Here is a 22385-nt window from a genome sequence, read left to right on the forward strand (position 1 = left end):
ATGTCCGTGGTGCCCTTTGGAGACACAAATGACTGTGTCTTATGTACAATCAGGGAACAGCAGCAGGTTGGTTCTAGAAGAGTTCAGAGGTCTTGAAGAGCTGTAACAGTCTAGGAAGGCTTTGTGGGCAGGGTGGGGGGGGTCCCTGAAAAGGTCTTGAATAAGTAGGTTTTAGATGGGCAGAGCTAAGAGGAAAAGGCTTTCCAGGCAGGAGTCACTGATTGGGCAAAGGCAAGGTTTCAGACCAGAAGTCAGGAGTTGATCAAAAGGTCAACCTGGTTGAAGTACAAAATTTGTATACAAACCAGTAAGAGAAAGGTTGAAAAACTTGAGTAGGGACACGGAGTTACACCAACGTAAATTTCTCTGCCTGGTATTCCAGACCCTTCAGTGCGTCCTTCCCAGACCCAACAATGCAGCCACCTGGAGCTGTTCCAGCCTCCACAGTTTTTCTTTTATTGAAGTATAGTTGATGTACAGTAATGCTATATAAGTTACAGGTGTACAATATAGTGATCCACAATTTTTAAAGGTTATACTTCATTTATAGTTATTATAAAATATTGACTATATTCCCCATGTTGTACAACATATCCCTGTAGCTTATTTCATACCTAGTAGTTTGTACCTCTTAATCCCCTGCCCCTATATTGCCCCTCCTCCTTTCCCTCTCCCCACCCAGTCTCCACACTTTTTTTTTTTTTTTTTGGCCATGTCGCACAGCAGCATCGGCGATCTTACTTCCCTGACCAGGGATTGAACCCGTGCCCCTGCAGTGGAAAAGAGGAGTCTTAACCACTGGACCACCAGGGAAGTCCCCACACTTTTTACTATCGCTATCCTTCCACCTTGCCCTCTGTCCACATGCTAATCATTGGCAATTCATTGGGAATCCAGATGTGTTAAAGGTCTAACACGACAAACCAAACAAGCAAACTAGAAAGAACTAGAAGACAATGAAGAAAGCATTTTTAGGATATCAAAATGAGGAAAGCCTCCCTAAGCAAGACAGAAACCCCAGAAGAAGTCAAACAAAAGATGATCAGATTTGAGTGCATAAAAAATATAAAATAGGGCTTCCCTGGTGGCGCAGTGGTTGGGAGTCCACCTGCAGATGCAGGGGACGCGGGTTCGTGCCCCGGTCTGGGAGGATCCAACGTGCCGCGGAGCGGCTGGGCCCGTGAGCCATGGCCACTGAGCCTGCGCGTCCAGAGCCTGTGCTCCGCAACGGGAGAGGCCACAGCTGTGAGAGGCCCGCGGTACCGCAAAAAAAAAATAAAAAATAAAAAAAAAATATATATATATATACATTTATATATATGTATATATATATAATAAATAATCTGAAAAGGAAAGTAAGAAAACAATTCCACTTACAATAACATCAAAATGAATAAAATTCTTAGAAATAAAACTTAACCAAGGAGGTGAAAGACTTGTACACTGAAAAGTACAAAACTTTACTGAAAGAAATTAAAGAAAACACAAATAGATGGAAAGACACCCCATGTTTATGGACTGAAAGACTTAAAATTGCTCAGACATCCATACCACCCAAAGTGATGTACAGATTCAATGCAACCCCTGTCAAAATCCCAATGGCATTTTTGTTTTTGTTGTTGCAGAAATAGAAAAATTCATTCTGAAATTCATATGGAATCTCAAGGGAACTGAATAGCCAAAAAGAAGAACAAAATTGGAGAATCCACACATCTGGATTTCAAAATATTACAAAACTATAGTAATCAAATCAGTGTGGTACTAACATAAAGACAGATATATAGACCAATGAAATGGAATAGAGAACCCAGAAATACACTCTCACAAAAATGGTCAAATAAGTTTCAACAAGGATGCCAAGAACACTCAATGAGGAAAGAACAATTTTTTCAACTGGATGTCCACATGCCAAAGAATGAAGCTGGACTCTTGCCTGACAGCATATACTAAAACTAAAACTGGATCAAAGACCTAAACATAAGAGGTAAAACAACAAAACTTTTAGAAGAGTGTGGGGGAAAAGCTTCATAACATTGGACTTGGCAACAATTTCTTGGATATGACATCAAAGGCACGAGCAACAAAAGAATAGACAAATTGGACTTGAAAATTTAAAATTTTGTGCATCAAAAGATACTATGGGGGCTTCCCTGGTGGCGCAGTGGTTGAGAGTCTGCCTGCCGATGCAGGGGACACGGGTTCGTGCCCCGGTCCGGGAGGATCCCACATGCTGCAGAGCGGCTGGGCCCGTGAGCCATGCCCACTGAGCCTGCGCGTCCGGAGCCTGTGCTCCGCAGCGGGAGAGGCTGCAACAGTGAGAGAGGCCCACGTACCACAAAAAGAAAAAAAAAGATACTATGGACAGAATGAAAAGGCAATCCACGGGATGGTTTTGGAATATATTTGCAAATCATGTATCTGATATATGATTAATATCCAGGATACATAGAGAATTCCTAAAACTCAAAAAAAAAAAAAGTAACAACTGTTGGCAAGGATATAGGGAAACTGGAACTTTTGTGGACTGTTGGTGGGAATGTAAAATGGTACCGATGCTGTGGAAAACAGTATGGGGGTAAAAAACTTTAACTATCATATGATCCAACAGTGCCACTCTTGGGTATATACCCAAAAGAGTTGAAAGCAGGGTCTCAAAGAGATATTTGCACACCCATGTTCATAGTACTATTCACAATAGCCAAGGGATGGAATGTAAATGTCCATCTATAGATAAAGGGATAAGTAAAATGTGGTCTATACATAGGATGAAATATTCTTCAGCCTTAAAAAGGAAGAAAATTCTGACATATGCCATAATATGGATGAGCCTTAAAGTTAAATACTAATTGAAATAATCCAGCCACAAAAAGACAGATACTGTATGATTCCACTTATATGAGGTACATAGAGGGGTCGAATTCATAAAGACAGAAAGCAGAATGATAGCTACCAAGGCGGGGAGAGGAGGAAAAAGGGAGTTGTCCTTTAATGGGTATAGTTTCAGATTTACAAGACGAAAAAGTTCTGGGGACTTCCCTGGTAGCCCAATGGTTAAGACTCTGCGCTTCCACAGCAGGGGGAACTAAGATCCCAAATAAAGAAAAAGTTCTGAATATATGTTTCACAACAATATGAATTTATTTAAAATTGCTGAACTATACTCCATAGTTAAGGTGGTAAATTTTTTTTTTTTTTTTTTTTCCGTACGCTGGCCTCTCCCGCTGCGGAGCACAGGCTCCGGACGCGCAGGCCCAGCGGCCAGGGCTCACGGGCCCAGCCGCTCCGCGGCATGTGGGATCTTCCCAGACCGGGCACGAACCCGTGTCCCCTGCATCGGCAGGCGGACTCCCAACCACTGCGCCACCAGGGGAGTCCGTAAGGTGGTAGATTTTATGTTATGTGTTTTTTGCCACAATAAAAAAATTTACATAGAAGGGAAACATGAGCAAATGTCAAAGATAAACAAGAAACAGGGAGAAAATGTTTGCATCATATGTAACAGAAAAATGGTTAAAACACCTACTATAAAGAGTTCCTGCAAATCAACAAGAGAAAGTATAGCAGTCCAAAAGAATAATCGGCAAAGGAGAAGCAATTATAAAAATAACTATTTATGCTAATAAACATATGAAAAGATGTATAACTTCCCTACTTAGTGGTATTTCTCTAAATTCTCTAAGTGAAACAAATTTTCCCCCCTTTTAGATTGGCAAACTTTAAAGACTAATTGTATCACTGGGGGCCTGGCAGAAAGCAGACAGCATGCTGGATTTTATTCTATTTATTTATTTTTAAATTTTTTGGCCGCGTGGTCAGCGGAACTTCCCCACCAGGGATTGAACCTGTGCCCCCTGCATTGGAAGGGCAGAGTCTTAACCACTAGACCACCAGGGAAGTCCAGCATGCTTGATTTTAAAGAGCCTTTATTGGAGGGACTATGTACAGAGAGGTATGGGTAGAGCTAGGGAATTCAGTAAAGGATATTGAGGTACCAAGAAACTAACAATTTAATAAAACTAAAAGGAAAGAGGGCTTCCCTGGTGGCGCAGTGGTTAGGAATCCGCCTGCCAATACAGGGGACACGGGTTCAAGCCCTGGTCCGGGAAGATCCCACATGCCGCGGAGCAACTAAGCCCGTGCGCCACAACTACTGAGCCTGCGCTCTAGAGCCCACGAGCCACAACTACTGAGCCCACGTGCCACAGCTACTGAAGCCCACGTGCCTAGAACCCATGCTCTGCAACAAGAGAAGCCACTGCAATGAGAAGCCATGCACCACAATGAAGAGTAGCCCCTGCTAGCCGCAACTAGAGAAAGGCTGCACACAGCAACGAAGAACTAACACAGCCATAAATAAATAAATAAAAAGAGCTGCATCTCCAGCAACATTTAAAAAAAAAAAGAAAGAAAGAAAGAAAGAAACTAACAGTAGTGGGGAGCCATTACCACCCCCAAGCCTAAAGAAGCAATGGGAGGAAACTGAGTTACAGGGTTGAAAGATGGAGCCATGGAAAACAGGGTTGCTGGACAGTAGCCACAGCTATAGAAGGACACATCCTCTGCTGGAACCACAGCAAACCTGGGAGCAGCAGGAGAAACAAATAGGCCAGCATTTCTCTCTTCTCGCCCTCAGAAGCCAGAAGACAAGGGCTAATACAGCCTGCAAAGGTGAGCCTCCCAGAGGCTCAGTCAAGAGCGGAGAATGGATCTGTGACACTAACCAGCACTTTGATAAGATCCCATATGAGAGAAAATAATAGCTAACAATTTCTAAGTGTAAGTGTTGACTGAATAGTGGTATTATCATCATTATCCCCATTTTATAGATAGGAAAACTGAGGCACAGAGAAGTGATACTAATTGCCCACAGTTTACACAGACAATACACAGAGACGCTGGGCTTTGAACTCAGGCGTCTGGTCTTCTAGAGCCCAAGTTGTTAAGGACTGCTCTCCTCTGCCTCTTGTTTTCCTTTTCCCTTGTTGGTGAAGTATATATTGATACAATAACCAATTTTTTGGAGGGCAATTTGATCACTTCTACAAAAAATAAGGTCCCTTATAAGTATAAAAAAATAGTCAGAGATCCAGTAACTCCACTTCTAGGTAACATTGTTCAGAAATACTCAGTGTGCAAAGAATATGGGATATTCATTTTATGCATCTATAGATAACTAGAGCAGACCCCCACCCCCCAGCTCCAGTGAAAACTCCTGATTAGACTAAGCCAATCATGGTGGTTGGTCTCTTTCCCTCCACGGTGATTGGCTCAGAGTGGGCATGTGACATTTTTGCAGCCAGTGAGACAGGAGGGAAGGTCTGTTGCCGGGCCACAGGACTAGGCTTCCACTTGCCTAGGAAAGAAAGCACCCCATCTTCCCCTGGACGTTGTCCTGTCAGGTGGTGACATCTGGAATTCTATGCCAACTTGTACCTCCAAAGAGAATGAGCCCTAGGACTGCAACCAATGATGAGGACATCGATCTGGAGAGGAGGAACCTGGAGCCCTGGAAACATTTTCTATCCAGTAACTGTCTCCTCTTCAGGGCCCTGAATTTCCTCTAGATCTCTTGGTTGTGGGAGATGCGGCTTTTCTTATTGGTTAAGCCAGTTTGATTTGGGGTTTCCAGCCAAAGGGGTCCTAACCAGTACAACTTGGCTGCCGTAAAAGAAGAATCAAGTACAACACCTCTTGTGAAGTACCCTTGCAGAAAAACAAAAATAAAAATAGTAAATAAATAAGTGAAATCTGAATCTGATCAATCTTCTAGATCAGAAGATCAATTTACAGCACATGCAAAGGAGAGAGGAACACATATACCCAGAATACAGTCAGCAAAATCCAGATGTGGAGAACTCTATAGGACAAACGGGTTCTTCAACAACAAAAAAACTCAAGGAAAAAAGTGAGATGTAGGGACATATGGATCAAAAAAGAAGAAACACAAGACATATCAACCAATCACAGCTGTGGATTTTGTTTCCTGATTCAACCCATTAAAATTTATGGCATTTGTGAAACAATTAGAAAAGTGAACATTGAATGTATAATTGATAATATTAAGGGCTATTAAGTGGTCCAGTGGTTAAGACTCTGTGCTTCCACTGCAGGGGGTGCAGGTTCGATCCCTGGTCAGGGAAGTTCCACATGCCAGTGCTGCGGAGGGGAAGAAAGAAAAAAAGTATGGTATGTAAATGATATGGTGGTTTATGTTTAAAAAACAAATGGGTCCTTAGCTTTTAGAGAAACATACTGAAATATTTACAGATGAAATAGTATGATGTCTGAGGTTTATTTCAAAATAATGCAGAGATGGGAGAGGAGATACATGGGGTACAGATGAAACAAGATTGGCCTTGAGTTGATCATTGTTGAAGCTGGGTGATGGGTGATGGTGATTCTATCTCCCTTCATATATGTTTAAAATTTTTCATAATAAAAAGTTTTTTTTTTTTTAAAGGTAGATCCAGGGAATTTCCCTGGCGATCCAGTGGTTAGAACTCTGCACTTTCACTGTCGTGGGCCCGGGTTCAATCTCTGGTCAGGAAACTAAAATCCTGCAAGCTGCACAGCACAGCCAAAAAATAAAATTAAAAATTTAAATTTAAATTATAAAGAAAGGTAGATCCAGTAAACTAAATTAAATAATAAAAATAAATTAAAATTAAAAATTTTTTTTAATTAAAAAAATAAAAACTAAAAAAGGTAGATAGAAAAAAAAAAGGCTCCCTCAGAAATACCTTATTTCTGTTGCATTAGCAAATACCACCCACTCTCTACTATATCCTTCACATCAACATATAAACATGTTTCTCTCCCATCTTAAAAAAAAAAAGTTCCTTGACTTCACATCTCCAAAGAGATGCCACCCCATTTCTCTGTTCACCTCAAGAGTTATCTCACCCCTGATTTTGCTTCCTCCCTGCCCACATGCCAATCAGCCCCTCCTGTCTGCCCCGGCTCCCACCCATTCACCACTCCAAGCTGCTCCTGGCAAGGTCCCTGGGGCCTCCAGGTTACCATGGCCAACAGTCACTTTTCCATCCGGAGTTTACTCATGCTCTCAGCAGCTGTTGACAGAGGTGACTGCTCTCTCTCCTCCTCAGAACTCTCACTTGCCCTGCTCTTTGTGACACCACCCTCGCCTGGCCTTCCTCCTCCTTCTGTGCTCTTCCTCCATTTCCCTGCCTGCCATCCTCCAAAGGTCCTCTGTCTTAGGCCCTCTTCCCTTCCTCCAGTGCACTTTTATCCTCTGTGAGTGTCTCTCCCATTTCCACGGCTCTAGCATCCTCCAGCTCCCAGACCTCTCCTCCGAGCTCCCCACTCATGCATCCACCTGCCTCCTTGAATGCCACGAAGATAGTAGAGGACACTGGTTAACAGCATGGCCCCTGGAGCCCAACCACTTGGGATTGGATCCCGGCCCTGCAGCCTCCAAGCAATGTGATGGTGGGCAATTAATTAACCTCTCTGTTGCTCAATTCTCTCAGCTATTAAAGGAGGGATTAAATAATACATGTACCCTCTCACCGTCATTATGAGGAGTAAATGAGTTAATGGATATAAAGCATTTAGAACAGTGCTTGGCATGTTAAACTCAATAAATGTTAACTATTATGCTATCTCATGGGCATCTCAAACTTAACATGCCTCAAGTAGAACTCTAGATTCTCCCTTACCACTTGTACCCTATAGAGGGGGATATCCATCTAATTCTTCATCCAGGGAATTCCCTGGTGGTCCAGTGGTTAGGACTCTGTGCTTTCACTGCTGAGGTTGCAGGTTCGATCCCTGGTCGGGGAACTAAGATCCCACAAGCCACGCCCTGCAGCCAAAAATAAAAATAATTGTTCATCCAATCCTATTAATTCTAACTCAGAATATATCTCAAGTCTATCTACCTCTATCTCCACAGCCACCTCACAGTCCAAAGTTACCATCTTGTCTCAGCTAGATAATACAATAGCTTCCTAGCTTATTTTCCTTCCTCTCCTCCACTTCCCCTCTAATCTGTCTCTCCAGCCTTCTCCTGCATAGCCAAATAGTCTTTGTAAAATGGAAATCACATCTCTCCCCGCTTAAACACTTACTGGCTCTCATTTCTCTTTAATAAAGACCAAATCCCTTACCAGGCCCCTACATGGACCCACCCCAGCCCACCTCTTATATGCCTTTTTCCCCATGCTTTCTCTGCTCCAGCTTCCTCTGCCTTCCTCTCTGTTCTTCTAACAAGGGAAGGTCTTGTGTACTTTAGGGCCTTTGCACATACTATTCCCCCTGCCTAAAACACTATTGCCCCTGGTGTTTATATGACTGCCTCCTTCTTATCCTGCAAATTTCACCTTACCTGAGACCTTTCCCTACCACCCTACTTAACATCTCCCACCCCAATTACTGAACACAGCACCCTGCCCACTTGAAAGTAGGAATGCTGAGGGAGTTTTTGGTTTTGGCTTTTTGTGTTCCTTGAGGAAGAGGGCCATGTAACTGCCATATCCCTGACTCTAAAATTCATATTTAGCATCCGCGGGTGCCCAGTAAATATTTGCCGAATGAATGATTGGATTGTTGATTTACAAAGAAAGTCCGTGTATATGGCATTGTGGCAATTATGAAAGTCAGTTCATAAACTGAGCCATGCAATGACATTATTTCCTTGACGCTCCATTCTGCTGAAGGCAGTGGCTGGGCCACAATTCCAGGACATTCAGCAGGGTCAAATTTGCTGGGGGTGTGTTGGAGGGGGGAGATGAGGGCGGAAGCTGGGGGGAGGGTGAAGTTGGACAGTATCCAGCCCTCAGGCAACAGTGATCACTGCTGAGGCATCACCATCTTGTCTCCGTGGTCCCTTTGGTCCTGTGGTTTGTACGGTGTCTGCTTTGGGCTCAGAGCTGGGAACAGTTTTGCAAGCTGCCTACGATCCTGCCTGCCTAGTAAGCCCATGAGCCATTCCTTTCTGGGGACCCTGCCAAGAAGTAAGTGGCAGACCCCTCCCATTCTTGGCCCAAACACTTATCTCTACTGAGGCTTCCTCTTCCCCTCTGGGCTTCAGCTTTTGAAACACAAAAAACCAGCTTTTCTACTCTTTGGTCTGCCACATGCATCCCACGAGCATTGAACACAGAACCCAGAGCACAGAAAAATAGGAAAATGTAAAAAGGAACAAACTAGATTAACATAGAAATATATTATATGTTTGGAAAAGATCAAGCTGCCTACTACGTAGGGAAAATACTAGAAGGGCCAAAATGGACAGGTCCAGTGAGAAGGTGGTGATGGAGGGGCGAGATGGGGCCATGGAGATGGACAGAAGTGGATGGATATCAGAGCTATGTGTGAGATCAAAATCAACAGAACTAGGTGAGGGATTGGATGGGGGTGGAGGAGGTAAGGAAGGAGACATCAGAAATGACGCCTGATTCTGCCTTGAGAAATGGGATGGCTTTGTCATTGAACATGGTGTGCCAACTTCTGGAACACCCTCCTCCACTGTAACCCCTTCACCTGGCCGACTCCTACTCATCCTTCAGATCTCCATTCAAGCATCACTTCTGCAGGGCCAGTCGGATTCCTCTGTTTTATGCTCTCACTTTCCTTTGCATATTTACTGGGTGTGTGATCACACATCCATTCATATCTTCCCCACCAGACTGTCAGGTCTGTGAGTTGATCTGGGCTCACCCCTGCATCCTCTGTGCCTGGCACATAGCGCTCAGTAAATGAAGGCTCCAAAATGCAGGCAGAGGGGGCTGGTGTGCAACCTGCAGCCTGCTGTTTCTCAAGGGGAGTGAAGGCTGCTGGGTTTCAAAATACACAGACTCCCTCCACCCCAAAAGAGGAGGTGTCCTCACCCCACCTACTTTAAGAATGTGTGTCTGTGATGAGGCTGTGACTGAGGGTACAGTTACTGTGCACATGAGTCTGGAGGAAAAATGTTGGCAAGAGTTAGCAGGGCCGGGGCTTCCCTGGTGGCGCAGTGGTTAAGAATCTGCCTGCCAACTCAGGGGTCAGGGGTTTGCGCCCTGGTCCAGGAAGATGCCACATGCCACGGAGCAACTAAACCCGTGTGCCACAACTACGAAGCCTGGGGTCTAGAGCCTGCGAGCCACAACTACTGAAGCCCGTGCGCCTAGAGCCCGTGCTCCGCAACAAGAGAAGCCACGGCAATGAGAAGCCCGCGCACCGCAACGAAGAGTAGCCCTCGCTCACCGCAACTAGAGAAAGCCCAGCACAGCAACGAAGGCCCAACGCAGCCAAAAATAAACAAATAAATAAATTTTTTTATAAAAGAGTTAGCAGGGCCTGTCGGGGGTTCTGGAGCAGAGGAGCAAGGGTGAAAGCAGGAGACGGAGGATCTGTGGGCCTGGTGGGGACCTTGGAGGGGAGGAGGTACAGTAAGGCCTGGAGGTGGCAGAAAGGGTCCCCAGAGGTGTTCTGGACACCAGGGCTAGAGGATGATCACGCGCAGACTCTGTCTTCTACACGGGGTCCCCAGGAGCCTCCCCAACCTGCTCTGAAGAAAATAAATACTCCACACCATCCACTGTTGAGTGGTTCATTAGTCTGTTGTTTTGTTCACTGGCTGTCTCTAGAAAGGTGCCTGTGTCTAGAAAGGCATGAGGCCCCAAGAATATCTGTCGATTGTTGAATGAAAGAAGGCAGGAGCAAATGTTCTCAAAGTGTTCCCTGAGTCAGGGCCGGGTGGGGGGAGGCACAGAGGATTACCACCACTCCTACGCAGAACAGGCTGCTGTGCTGATTAAACAAGATAATGCATACGAAAGTCTTGGCAGTTTACTAAACTCAGGTTCAAAATCTGGGAAGAGAGAAGTTGGCTTGGGGGTGGGGTGCTACGGGAGGATGCTGGATGGGAGTCACTTGAGGGGGGCCACGGGGACAGCCCCAAGGGAAACCTCGAGGGGTCTTCCAGGAGCCCCGGTGACACCCGCCTGACCGACACCCCTACCCCACCTGGCGGCGGGCAGGAATGTGCCCTGGTGACCTCCCCAGGCGCCCTCCTGTCACCATGGTGACCAATCGCGGAAACAAGCAGCCTGATTGTCCCTGCTCAGCGGGGCAGGTGAAACCCTGGCCACGTGACCGATACTGAGCCAGGTGCAGTTAACGGACACCCGCAACCTCCCTGTCTTAACCCATTCAACGCCGCCGCCACCAGGGTGCAGTGTTCCTGCGGCCGCAGGCCACACCCCCTTGGCTCTCAGTCTCCGGACAGAAGCGCGGTGACGAAATACTTGGAGCCTTGCACTAGGAGTGCACTGCACTAGGAGTCACACAGCCGGGGAAGGACTTCGGGTTGCGCCACACCGGGGCTGCATGATTGGAGCTGGGTGACTTCACCTCCCAAGTCTCCATTTTCTCAGCAGTAAAATAAGGATGCTAACACCTTCCCAGGTTGGATGGCTGGGAACAGAGATGCGGAAGTGGAGAGTCGATCACCGAGGTGGAGCATCCTCAATTCTGCGCCCCGTTTCTCCCCCTACATCACCTCAGCGTATCAGGGGCTTGACGCCCCCCAAGAAGGAGACCCTCACCAACAACCAGCGAGGCCACTGGCCTGTTCCTGACAAGATGGGAGGGGTGGACGGCCCTAAGGTTGACCCCTGCCCAGCACCCCAGCACCAGAGTCCTTCCAAGGTGGCAACAACCCCTCTCCTGGCCCCACTGCTTCCAAGTGAAAACCTCAAGCCAACTGGTTTTTCTGCTTGCCGGACAGCCAGGTCCTGACTGACCACATGACACAGCTGGGGCCCAGGACTCAGGAACGTCTCAAGACTGCTTCTGCCCCTAGACCCAGGACTCTGGCTGGGGGCAGATGGGCAAGGGTTGTGGGCCAGGCTCAGGTTACCCAATTAGACAGTAGGCTGGGGTGGGGATGGCGGCCCACCTGAAACCACCTTTGAAATGCTACTCTTCTGAATCACCACCATGACGTCAACCCCCTTCCCCTTTATCCACCAGTTCTAGAAAAACTTCCTACCTGATCTCCTCCAAGGACCCCTCCCAGGCCTTGGACCAACCCCCCTCCAGGGCTCAGATGTTCTCATCATGCCCCTACTGACTATGCTGGCAACAAATGATCACACCACCTGGTGTGTTTAGAGTCCCCAGCGACCTCAAAGCCCTCCTCAGATTAGAACAAAACACCTGCCCATCACCAGGCTGGCTCAAGATGGGGGCCACTTCATTAGGTAAGGCATTTATGAGGCCACGGAGTTAGGATGCCTCCTGCTGTACTGACTCCATCAGGCTTGTCCTAAGGAGGTGGGGGAGAAGCCAGTGGAACCCTGGCTAGCCCAGGTGCCATGTCCTGAAGGGGGCACCGACCCAGCTACCAGCTGAACCTACACCTAAGCCTCAGCTAGTGCTTGAATCTCTCCATAATCATTCAGTAAAATTACTATCGCACTTTGCGCCAGATGAACAAAACATGACCCAGGTCCTTCAGGAGCCCCCAGCCTATGGTGGACACATAGAAGTTGAGACTGACAAATGTTTTGAGAACATGTGGTGGAAGAGATTAGTTTCAACTGGGAAAAGCTGGGAAGGCTTGAGGAAGAGGTGGCAGTTATCCTGGACCTTAAAAGACGTGGAGGACTTGGGCAACTGGCTATCTGGGAAGTGGACACAGCATCCCAGTGGGAAGTGGTGTGGGAAAGGACCTGAAGGGAGGTGTGCAATATAGTCCTTGGGGGTGCCTGGCACTACGCAGCTTGTGGGATCTTAGTTCCCCGACCAGGGATTGAACTCAGGTCCTCAGCAGTGAGAGCACGGAGTTCTAACCACTGGACCACCAGGGAATTCCCCCTGACCGTTTCTGAGCAGAAGAATGCTGTAGAAAGAGCAGCTACTCTTGCAACTGCTGAAGGCTGGACTGCTATGGAAGCCAGCTGAGACCTGAGACGATGTCGCCAACCGCCACCACTACCGGAGACTGGTCAGAGAAGATGGCAGCCAGTCAGTGCTCCAAAAGGAGGTGACTTCCCTGCACGATGTGCTGAGGGGGGTGGGAGGATTATTTATTTCTCTGCTGGTAAATGGGGGTCGGGGGTGAGCAGATCTGAACCATTTCAGCTCAGTGCAGCAAATGCCCCCTTTAGTACAAACACCTGGCCTCCCACCTTGACTCGCAGACCAGAGGTTACGCTCTACCGCTTGTAAAAGTTATTTGCCTCAGTTTCCTCATCAGTAAAGGGCGGGAAAGGGGGTCGAGGGGCGGGTTGGAAATGACCTCTAGAGTCCCTCCTAACTCTTTCTAAAGTAGACTTCAGGATTGGTAAGAGGTGCTCTGTCCATCCTGCCTGGGCCCCCGGCTGTGGAGCACGGCGCCTCCAAGCTGGCGCCTCTTATGGAGCCACTCATGGCTCCCCTCGCCTGCGACCGCCGGCGGCACAGAAAATACAGCATCCAGAGCAGGCCAGATGCGGGGTCCGCAGCGGGCCCAGGCAGCGCCTCCTCGGCTTGCCAAGGATCTGCTCCGCGGCCAGAGTTCAAGCCCCAAACCCAGCACGTCACGAGCTGCTGGAACGTGATTCCCATAACTCAGGATCCTACTCTCCGCAAGAATTCTGCGCGGGGAGGGGTCGGGCAGAGCTTAGCAGGGCGGGGCCAGGGTATTGGTTGGCTCCGCCCAGGGCGTGGCCAGGTGCGGTGCTCTCGCCTGTGGGCGTGGTGCCCCGTTACGTATGACGCAAGGGGCGGAGCCGGGAGGGGACACAGTTTTCCGGGATTACGTAAGGAAACGTGAGCGAAGGAGGGGCGCTCCGCGATAGGGGGCGGGGAGAAGGCGGAGCTCCAGTCGGAATTGGGCGGGGCTCTGAGCGAGGCGGAGCCGAGGGACACCACGAGGTGCGCGCCGGGCAGGAGATCCAGGAGATGCTCCGCTGGGCCCGCGCCTGGAGGCTCCCCCATAGGGGCCTCGGCCCCTCCAGTCCCAGCTTCTCCAGAGTGCCTGTCGCACCCAGCAGCAGCCAAGGCGACACCGAGCCGAGGTCAGTCAAGGGTGTCAGGTGCAAGTTCGTCCTTCGCCCCTCCCCCTCCAGTCCGACCCAGATGGCTCCACTTCCTCCGCTTGGGCCCGCCCTCTCCCCCAGGCCGCTTCGCCAGCCGGCTCAGACCCTTCCCCTACCCTTGCTCCTTCCGCCAGGCCGGTGCCGCTTTCCTACAGACTTCTGGACGGGGAGGCAACCCGCCCGCCCCTCGTCTTTCTGCATGGGCTCTTCGGCTGCAAAACCAATTTCAACTCCATCGCCAAGGCCCTGGCCCAGCAGACAGGCCGAAGGGTGAGCTTCCGGGGGAGGCGGGGACCCCAGGGAGGCGGGGCCTGGGTGGGCGGGGCCCCTAGAGGAGGCCGAGGTGTGGCCAGCTTCTCTGTCCTCGACGCTGGGAGTGGCAGGTCCTTCTCGGCAGAAATGAAAGAAGAGATTGACCTTCTAAGGCTGGTGACTCCAGGGCTGACCCAGGCCCTAGATGAACCCCATTCATTCCCTCGTGCTTTCACCCATCCAGTGCTTCATTCGTGTTACAGGCCTCCGTGCTGCACCCTAACCTAGGCTCTGCTGTCAGATGCCTAAGCACCAATACCCTACCCCCTAAGGGGGCCAGACCCTGCTTGTTCACCAGGGATGACACGGGGCTTTCCACCTTGTACAGCAGCCCGTCCTGCTGTGCTCCAGCTGTTGCCAATTCTTGGTGTCTGCTTTCTCTGGAGTTGCCACCCAGCTAGGCCAAACCTCCAGAGACGTGGTCACACTCCTTGGGCCTTCTGGCACAGTGGCTCCAGGTTCGTAATCTGGGCCTCCAAGGTCTGAGAACTGGGCCTTCTCACTTTTCGGGCCCTTCTTCCCCTTCTGGCTCTCCCCCTGACCCCAGGCTCTCCACCTCCCTCAGCCTGCAGATCTGCCAGGCTCTGGGCTATGCCCTGAATTTGGATGCCAGAGCTGCCCGCCTCGCCCACTCCCCAGGTGCTGACAGTGGATGCTCGGAATCATGGTGACAGCCCCCACAGCCCAGACATGAGCTACGAGGCCATGAGCCAGGATCTGCAGGACCTCCTGCCCCAGCTGGGCCTAGTGCCTTGCGTCCTCATTGGCCACAGCATGGGAGGCAGGACAGCCATGCTGCTGGCACTTCAGAGGGTGAGCAGTCTCTATCCAGGGCTTCTTCCCATCCGCTGTAGACCCTGAGTGCCCAGCAGGCAACCTGGAACTCCAGTGAGCCTTGGATGGCCAAGTTCAGGATCCAGAAACTAGGCCTGAGACCTGCTATGCCTGCCCTAAGGTCCCCAGCCTGCTTCTCTCCCACAGCCAGAGCTGGTGGAGCGCTTGATTGCCGTGGACATCAGCCCAGTGGAGAGCTCGTCCAGCTTGAACTTTCCAAACTACGTGGCAGCCATGAGGGCCATAGACATCCCGGATGAGGCGTCCCTCTCTAGTGCCCGAAAACTGGCAGATGAGAAGCTCAGCTGTGTTATCCAGGTAATGTACCCAAGCCCGTGTATGGTGTTGTGGGCAAAGGAAGAGTGGCAGCCCCGGGCAGTCCCTCCCACCCGCAACTGCTGGACCCCCACAGAGCATAAGCATGCGGCAGTTCCTGCTCACCAACCTGGTGGAGGTGGACGGGCACTTCATGTGGAGGGTGAACTTGGATGCCTTGGCCCAGCACTTGGACAAGATCTTGAACTTCCCACCACGACCAGAAACCTACGCTGGGCCAGCCCTCTTCCTGCTGGGTGGAAACTCTCAATTCGTGCTGTAAGCCAGGCTGGGTGGTGGGAGGGGCATACCTGACTTACCCAGCCGCCAGCCTGGGGAGGGCTGCGGTGTGGGCAGGGGGTGCCTGAAAACCCAGAAACACCACTGGGCAGGTGGACTCACGTGGCTCTCTATCCCTCCCCGCTTGGCCTCCACTTCTCTCCTTCTCTCTCCATCTTCCTACTTTCACCCCCTCTCGGTGGCCTTCTCTCCGGCGGACAGTCCCAGCCACCACCCTGAGATTAGACGGCTCTTCCCTCGGGCCCGGATGCAGACCGTGCCTAATGCTAGCCACTGGGTCCACAGTGACTGCCCACAGGACTTCATGGCTGCCGTCCGAGACTTCCTGGCCTAAGGGGTTGCTGGCCAGAGGAGGCACGAAACCCCAGGCTTCAAGGCCCCGCGGGCTGCTCCTTGTTTCTGCACAGAAGGACTCAGGTGGGCACTGAGAGGGCGCGAGGATGCGTGCGGGGTGCGTCAGACGTTAAACTTTAATGAATAAAGTTACTCCTCCCAACGTCTTGGGCTGAGCTCTCTCACTGCCAACGTCCCCACCGACTCAGGGGGAATCGGACCCAGGGGCTTCTGGCAGTTCCAGGGTCCATGGGGGCTCCCAGAGCGCCCCTGGACTCTCTCTGCAGCTGACTCTCGACCTGCTGTCTCACCAGCCGCTGCATGTCGTCCTGGGGGCAGGAGAGCAGGTTCAGGGGCCAGGCTCGTGCCCGTCTGGCCCTGCCCCCTGGGCCCGGCCGGCAGGTCCACCCTACCTCCCAGGCCTCCACCTCCTGTCTCAGTCTCAGCTTCTCCTCCAGAACTTCCAGCAGCTGGGCCTCCACAGCTTGCAACTTGGCTTTGAATATGTCCAGCTCGGCCTCCACTGCCCGCTTCCTGAGGGAGCAGAGAGAGCAGCCTGGGCGTCAGGCCCTGCAGATCTGGTTCTGGGCCCTGGGCGGGGACAAGTATGGCCACAGCCCCCGCCTGGTGACAGAGTGGGTATTTGTGTGGCTTTTCTTCCAGGAATGCCTGATGTCCCCCCTTCCCCTCCTGGCAGGACAGAGCCCGGGGGTGAGCCAGCCACCACCCTCCCGTCTCCCACAAGCAGCTTCCTCTCACTTGGCAATGGCTTCATCACGCTCCCGGAGGACCTGGTCCAGCGAGGGCTCTGTCTGGGTATCCCCCAGGGCTCCAGCCACTTGGGATTCTGGGCTCTGTGCTAGGGTGACAGAGGAGGGAGTAGTGGTTTGGGGCTTGCCTGGATGAGGTACCCCACTTGGCCCTTCCGCCCTGGCCTTGGCCCTGATGCTGATGTCAGGAGGGGAAGGGTCTGAGACGTTCTGTACCTGCCCCCCAGTGCCCCCGTCTCGTGGGCAGGGGACTGCTTTGTGCTGAGGGGATAGTAGGTGTGGCCCCTTCCCACCTAAAGGAAAGCAGAGGGGGCAGGGTGTTTGGACCCCCCCCCCCCACGCCACGCAAGGAGAAAAGGAATTCTCACCTGATCCCCAGGAAAGAGACAAGGTGGGTTCAGAAGGACACTTACCCCTCGAGGGCCCCAGACTGAGAGGGTGGCCTGGTGACTGGGACTCTTGTCAGCGGGGTGGGGCAGGTGGAGGACGTGGCCCTTTGCCCTCCCTTCCTGTCAGGGCACTCCCTGTCAGGCCCCGCCCCGGGTAGGCTAACCATGCGCCAGCCTCCACTCCTGGATCCTGGAACCCTCCAGCCGGACCCAGAGTTTCCTCGCCCATTCCTTGCCCAGGCATGCGTGCCCCTCACCTCAAGGGGGCGCTCTACTCACATCAGGAGATAAGAAAGGAGTGACAGCCGGATGATGACGTCAACGCTGAGAGACAGGTGCCCCAGTCCCCCACGCTGAAGAGTTGGCATCTTGGAAGCTTGAGTGGCATCACCACACATACAACCATAACCTTAGCTCAGCAGAAAACAGAAGGGCAAAAGTTCAACCGTTCCTGGCAAATGCCTCCTAACATCTCCAACGGTCCGTCCCCGCTAGCAATATCCTCCAGCATTTCCAACATTCTGATCCTGGAGTGTGGGTGGAGGTGCTGTGCTCTGAGGCGGAGGCAGGGGTAGTCTCAGAATCTCAGTATTCCACACCCCCCTCGATGTGACCATTGAGAGCACAAGTGACCTCAAACGTGTAAGAGGGCCTCCCCATTGAGAGGCCTTTGCAGCACGGTTCCATCTTGGGGATTAGACCCTCAACCCCACTCTAAATAGTACATACTTCCACCGAGACCCCCCAGGGAGCTCCCTGCAGACATGACTCCTGGTTGTCTGAGTCCCGCTCAGCCAGGTGCACCTCTAACAGCCAGACTCCAGTTTCTTTGGTTGAACCCAGATGGAGAGGTGGAATTGAGCTGTACCTCCAAAAACCCCTTTTGTGGAGGAGATTGATTCAGTGTGTTTCTGGGGGCTGCTCTATGTCTTGATCCAGACAGGACCTCTGCTCTCGTATCTCTGGGGCTAGCAGGGATGAAGCACAGGTAGAATCAGAAAAGGGTGTCGGGGGGGTCCAGGGACAGTGGGAGCACAAAGGCCCCTCACATCCAGTCACGGGTGTTCCACAGGAGCTTGTCCAATAATGAACCCCGCGGGCCGGCAGGAGTCAGCCAGGAAGGTCTAACACTCATGCCAGGCATTTCTTTTATTTTAACTTTTTACTTTGAAACAACTTCAAACTGCTCTCCTATGTCAATATATATATATATCCTTTTAGGGTTAAAAAAACTAATGGTATCAAACATTGCACCCAGTTGTCACATCTCTCTGGTCTCCCTCAATCTAGAACAATTTGCAGCCCTTCTTTGAATTTTGACCTTGACATGTTTGAAGATTATAGGGAACTTATTTTGTAGACGGTCCTTCAATTTGGGCTTGTCCGTTTCTTTCTCACAATTAGACCACTGTTATACATTTTGGGCAGAAATATCACAAAAACGATGCTGTGCTTTTTTTTTTTTTTTTTTTTTTTTTTGGCCACGCCGCACAGCTTGCGGGATCTTAGTTCCCCGACCAGGGATTGAACCCAGGCCACGGCAGTGAAACCGCTGAGTCCTAATCACTGGACCGCCCGGTAACTCCTGATGCTGTGTTCTTGTATTCAGTATCATTTGGAACCGTGACTGGTGTTGGTAATGTTGATCACTTGATCATAATTAATAGGTATCGGGGAAGGGAGGTACTTTAAGGCTATGAAACATCCTTTTCTTCATCCCACTTTGAACCGTAGGTTTCAGCATCCATTGATGTTTCTTGTCTGAATTAATTATTAATACAATGGTTTGCAAATGGTGATTTTCCAATTTTATCATCTCTTCTATATTTATTAGTTGGCCTTCTATTATAAAAAACTTTTTCTTCACCCCCATTTATTTATTCATTTACTTATTTATCAGATGAACTCGTGATTTCCTGTTTTATTCAATAGGTTATAGTCCATTCCTGTCATTTATTTTGATGCTTAAATTATCCCAGGATTGGTCAGCGGGTGCCCCTTGCTGACCTCTTTTCATTTTGATGTATCACATCATTCTTTGGACACGTCCATTCTTTCTGGTTCAATAAGATATTCCAGGTTCATCTTGTTTTTCCCTGCCCCAGCCCTGGAATTAGCCATTTCGGCAAGAATACCTGTTTCTTTCTGGTGGAGGATAATATTTAGAAACCAAGATCTGGGTGTTAGTTTTGCTCAATGCAATTAGGATAACTTCTACTGCCAGGCCCACTCAGTAGACACATGTTTATATACACACATAAACATACACATTTATACCTATGTTTATTCCTTTATCTGTGTGATGGTTAATTTTATATGTCAACCTCACTGATCCTCTGGATGCCCAGGTACCTGGTTAAACATTACCTCTGGGTGTGACTCTGAGGGTGTTTCCAGAAGAGGTTAGCATCTGACTTGGTGGCCTGGGTAAAGCAGGTGGCCCTCCCTGATGTGGGCGGGCATCATCCAGTTCATTGAGGGCCTGAATAAAACAAAAAGGCAGAGCAAGGTTGAATTCTCTCTTCCGGACTGTTGAGCTGGAATTGGTCTTCTCCTGCCCTTGAACTGGTACTTGCACCATTACAGCTCCCTGGTTCTCAGGCCTTCTGTCTGCATCTGGAACTCCACCACCCTGCTTTCCAAGTCTCCAGCTTGCAGACAGCAGATTGTGAGACTTCTCAGCCTCCATAATTGCGTGAGTCAGTCCCTCATAATAAGTCTCTTTCTCTGTTTTTATCCTGTTGGTTCTGGTTCTCCGAAAACCCGAACTAATACAATTTCCATATGTTGAAAAATAGTTTCCATGCAGACCTTAAATTCCAGTGGCACAGGGTTCATCCTAGCTTTCCCTCTTGCCAGATTTTTACTTCCTTTTCCCCAACTGTCTTCACTATATTTTATAATTTGTTCAGTCTCCCTGTAGGTAGCTAATCCTCTGAGACAACAGGCTGCCCCCGACTTAGATGCCCTCCTTACATGGGGTTGGGCCCAGCAGGGCTGCCTTCCAATCCCACTCCAGTGCCATCTGCATGCATGGTCCTGGCTGCCACTGGGCTATCAAACATTTCTAAGATTTTTATATTCATTCATTCTATAGATATTTATTGAGCACGTACTATGCTTCAGGCATGTTTCCAAGTGACGGACATAAAACAGGAAGATAGACAAAGTTCCCTGACCACCGGAGCTCACATTCTAGGGAAGGGAGATAGACAATAAACAATAAAGAAATAAATGAGTATACCAGATGGTAAGAAGTGCTGTGAAGAAAAAAAAGCAGGGCAAGAGAATGATAAGAGACTAGTAGATTGCTATTTTATATAATTCTGTACTACCCTAGGGAGATCACAAATATTAACCTACCACTGAGATGAAAAATAACCATTCTCATGACTTGGAATAATTTTTCCAGCAACAGCATCATTCATGGATTCAAAAAGCTCTGGGTTCCCCTGATGGTTCAGTGATTAAGATTCAGCGCTTCTACTGCAGGAGGCACGGGTTCAATCCCTAGTTGGGGAAGTTCCGCATGCCATGCAGTGCAGCCAAAAAAAAAAAAAAGTTCTGTATTTCCAAGCACACGTGAAGACGACACATTCGAGAAAACCGTATTAGGGAACTCAAAGGAGATGCTAGGGATGACACATGACATGACAATGAGAAGCAGAAATGCAAGTGAAGGGTTTGAATAAACCTTCACAAACCGTGAGCGTGGACAAGAATTGTTTCGGAATAAAGTTATTTGTAAATATATGTGATTTAAAGTATTTCCATTTTAAATGTTTTCACTAAATATCATTACTAGGGAGCCGCGTATTTCATTTGCATCCCTAAATATTTTAATTAGACTATTGGGCCAAATTCCTTTTTAAAAAATCTTCTCATTGGGAAAAGGAGGGCAATGTATTCAGGCATATAGTGAATTCCATCACAAATACCTTAAATATCACACGCTGAGCAGTGAGACTCATTCCCCAGCTGCCTACTGCCCGTATCTCCCTCCTCTGCTGCGCCCCCAGGATGGCTGAGCCCAGGCCTCAAGACTGAGCTAGAAGATAGTGGGTTGGGGTTGGGGAGTCTGGAAGGGGGAAGGAGAGCTGCCTGCTGGGCAGGGCTGGACTTTGTGGTCAAAACAGCTTGGATTTGCAGGGCTAGGTGGCTTACAAACCATGTCTCCCAACCCTCAGTACCTGGTTTGTGTTTACCTCTCTGAGGCTTATCGTCCTCATCTGTGAAATGGAGCTAAAGGAGGGCCTTCCTGATAGGGCCACAGTAAGAGTGACCCTTACACAATGGCCAGCACTTTGTACAATAATGGGCCAGGGCCAGACTTCCCAGGGGAGGAGAGAGAGGGAGTAAGTCTGCCAGAAAGCAGCAGAAAAGCCACAACAGGAGAACATCAACAACACACACGCACACGCACCCTCCCCAGCCTCGGAGCCTGGGTTGGCTGGCCCTTCCGGCTCTGCGCCCCTCACAACTCTGCCCCAGGGACAGAATTCCTGAATTCTACACAAGCTGCCTCCCCTTCCGCCTCCAGACCCCGAAAGCCCATATACTTCCACATCATTGTCTTGTCACTGTCAGGGTGTCTCTCCCACCAGCCCCAGAGCTTCTGGAGGACAGGTAGTGACTGTCGTCATTCCAAACCTGGGCACACGTGCTCAGCTGTGAGGGCGTGGGCAAGGCAACACCGGCCTTGCCCAGCAGGTGGCAGCAGTTCCCAATATTAGGGATCTCCACTCCCACCCTCCCAGCTGTTGGGATGGAAACCCCAACCCGTGCTGGGGCGAGGGAGCTCCCAGATGCCCAGCCTTTCCTTCAGTGCTCCTTTATAGGAACACGCCTCATTCAAGCATCCAAGTGTTTACAGCTCAGTCTGCAAACACGCTTTCTGTGCCAGCCCTGGGGAGTCAACAAGAACATGACCCCGTTCCTTCCCTTTATGTGTCTCCATCTAATGAGGGGACAGACATTTAACACACACTATATGCACACAGGACAATAGTGCTATAGTCGGGATAAATACAGGCCTTTGTGGGACCACGCAGAAGGAGTCCAAAGCTCATTCTTGGGTGGTCAGAGACAAATTCTTGGAGGAG

The 22385-nt window shown here is 49.8% G+C and overlaps 1 protein-coding gene across 3 annotated transcripts; it reads left to right on the forward strand.

The window, feature by feature from the left end:
- Positions 1-13817: 13817 nt before the first annotated feature.
- ABHD11 (abhydrolase domain containing 11) lies at positions 13818-16287 on the forward strand. Of its 3 annotated transcripts, none has more exons than XM_059037259.2 (6): positions 13818-14009; positions 14165-14300; positions 14982-15155; positions 15324-15494; positions 15589-15770; positions 15993-16287. In XM_059037259.2, exons 1-6 carry the CDS (start codon positions 13894-13896, stop codon positions 16123-16125), a joined length of 912 nt encoding a protein of 303 aa, XP_058893242.1. In that variant the 5' UTR covers positions 13818-13893; the 3' UTR covers positions 16126-16287. The 3 variants fall into 3 exon arrangements, with proteins under 3 accessions (XP_058893242.1, XP_066869447.1, XP_066869448.1); XM_067013346.1 differs by having other exon boundaries at positions 13821-14009; positions 16077-16287; XM_067013347.1 differs by lacking the exon at positions 14982-15155 and having other exon boundaries at positions 13821-14009.
- The last annotated feature ends 6098 nt before the right edge of the window (positions 16288-22385 follow it).

This window comes from Kogia breviceps, chromosome 14 (genome assembly GCF_026419965.1).
Source record: "Kogia breviceps isolate mKogBre1 chromosome 14, mKogBre1 haplotype 1, whole genome shotgun sequence".
Classification (NCBI taxonomy): Eukaryota; Metazoa; Chordata; class Mammalia; order Artiodactyla; family Physeteridae; genus Kogia; species Kogia breviceps.

Coding starts and splice junctions, on each gene's coding strand:
- ABHD11 (XM_059037259.2), top strand. CDS start 13,894: ATGCTCCGCTGGGCCCGCGCCTGGAGGCTCCCCCATAGGGGCCTCGGC. Junction 15,156..15,323: donor TGCTGCTGGCACTTCAGAGG/GTGAGCAGTCTC, acceptor TCTCTCCCACAG/CCAGAGCTGGTGGAGCGCTT. Junction 15,771..15,992: donor GGAAACTCTCAATTCGTGCT/GTAAGCCAGGCT, acceptor TCCGGCGGACAG/TCCCAGCCACCACCCTGAGA.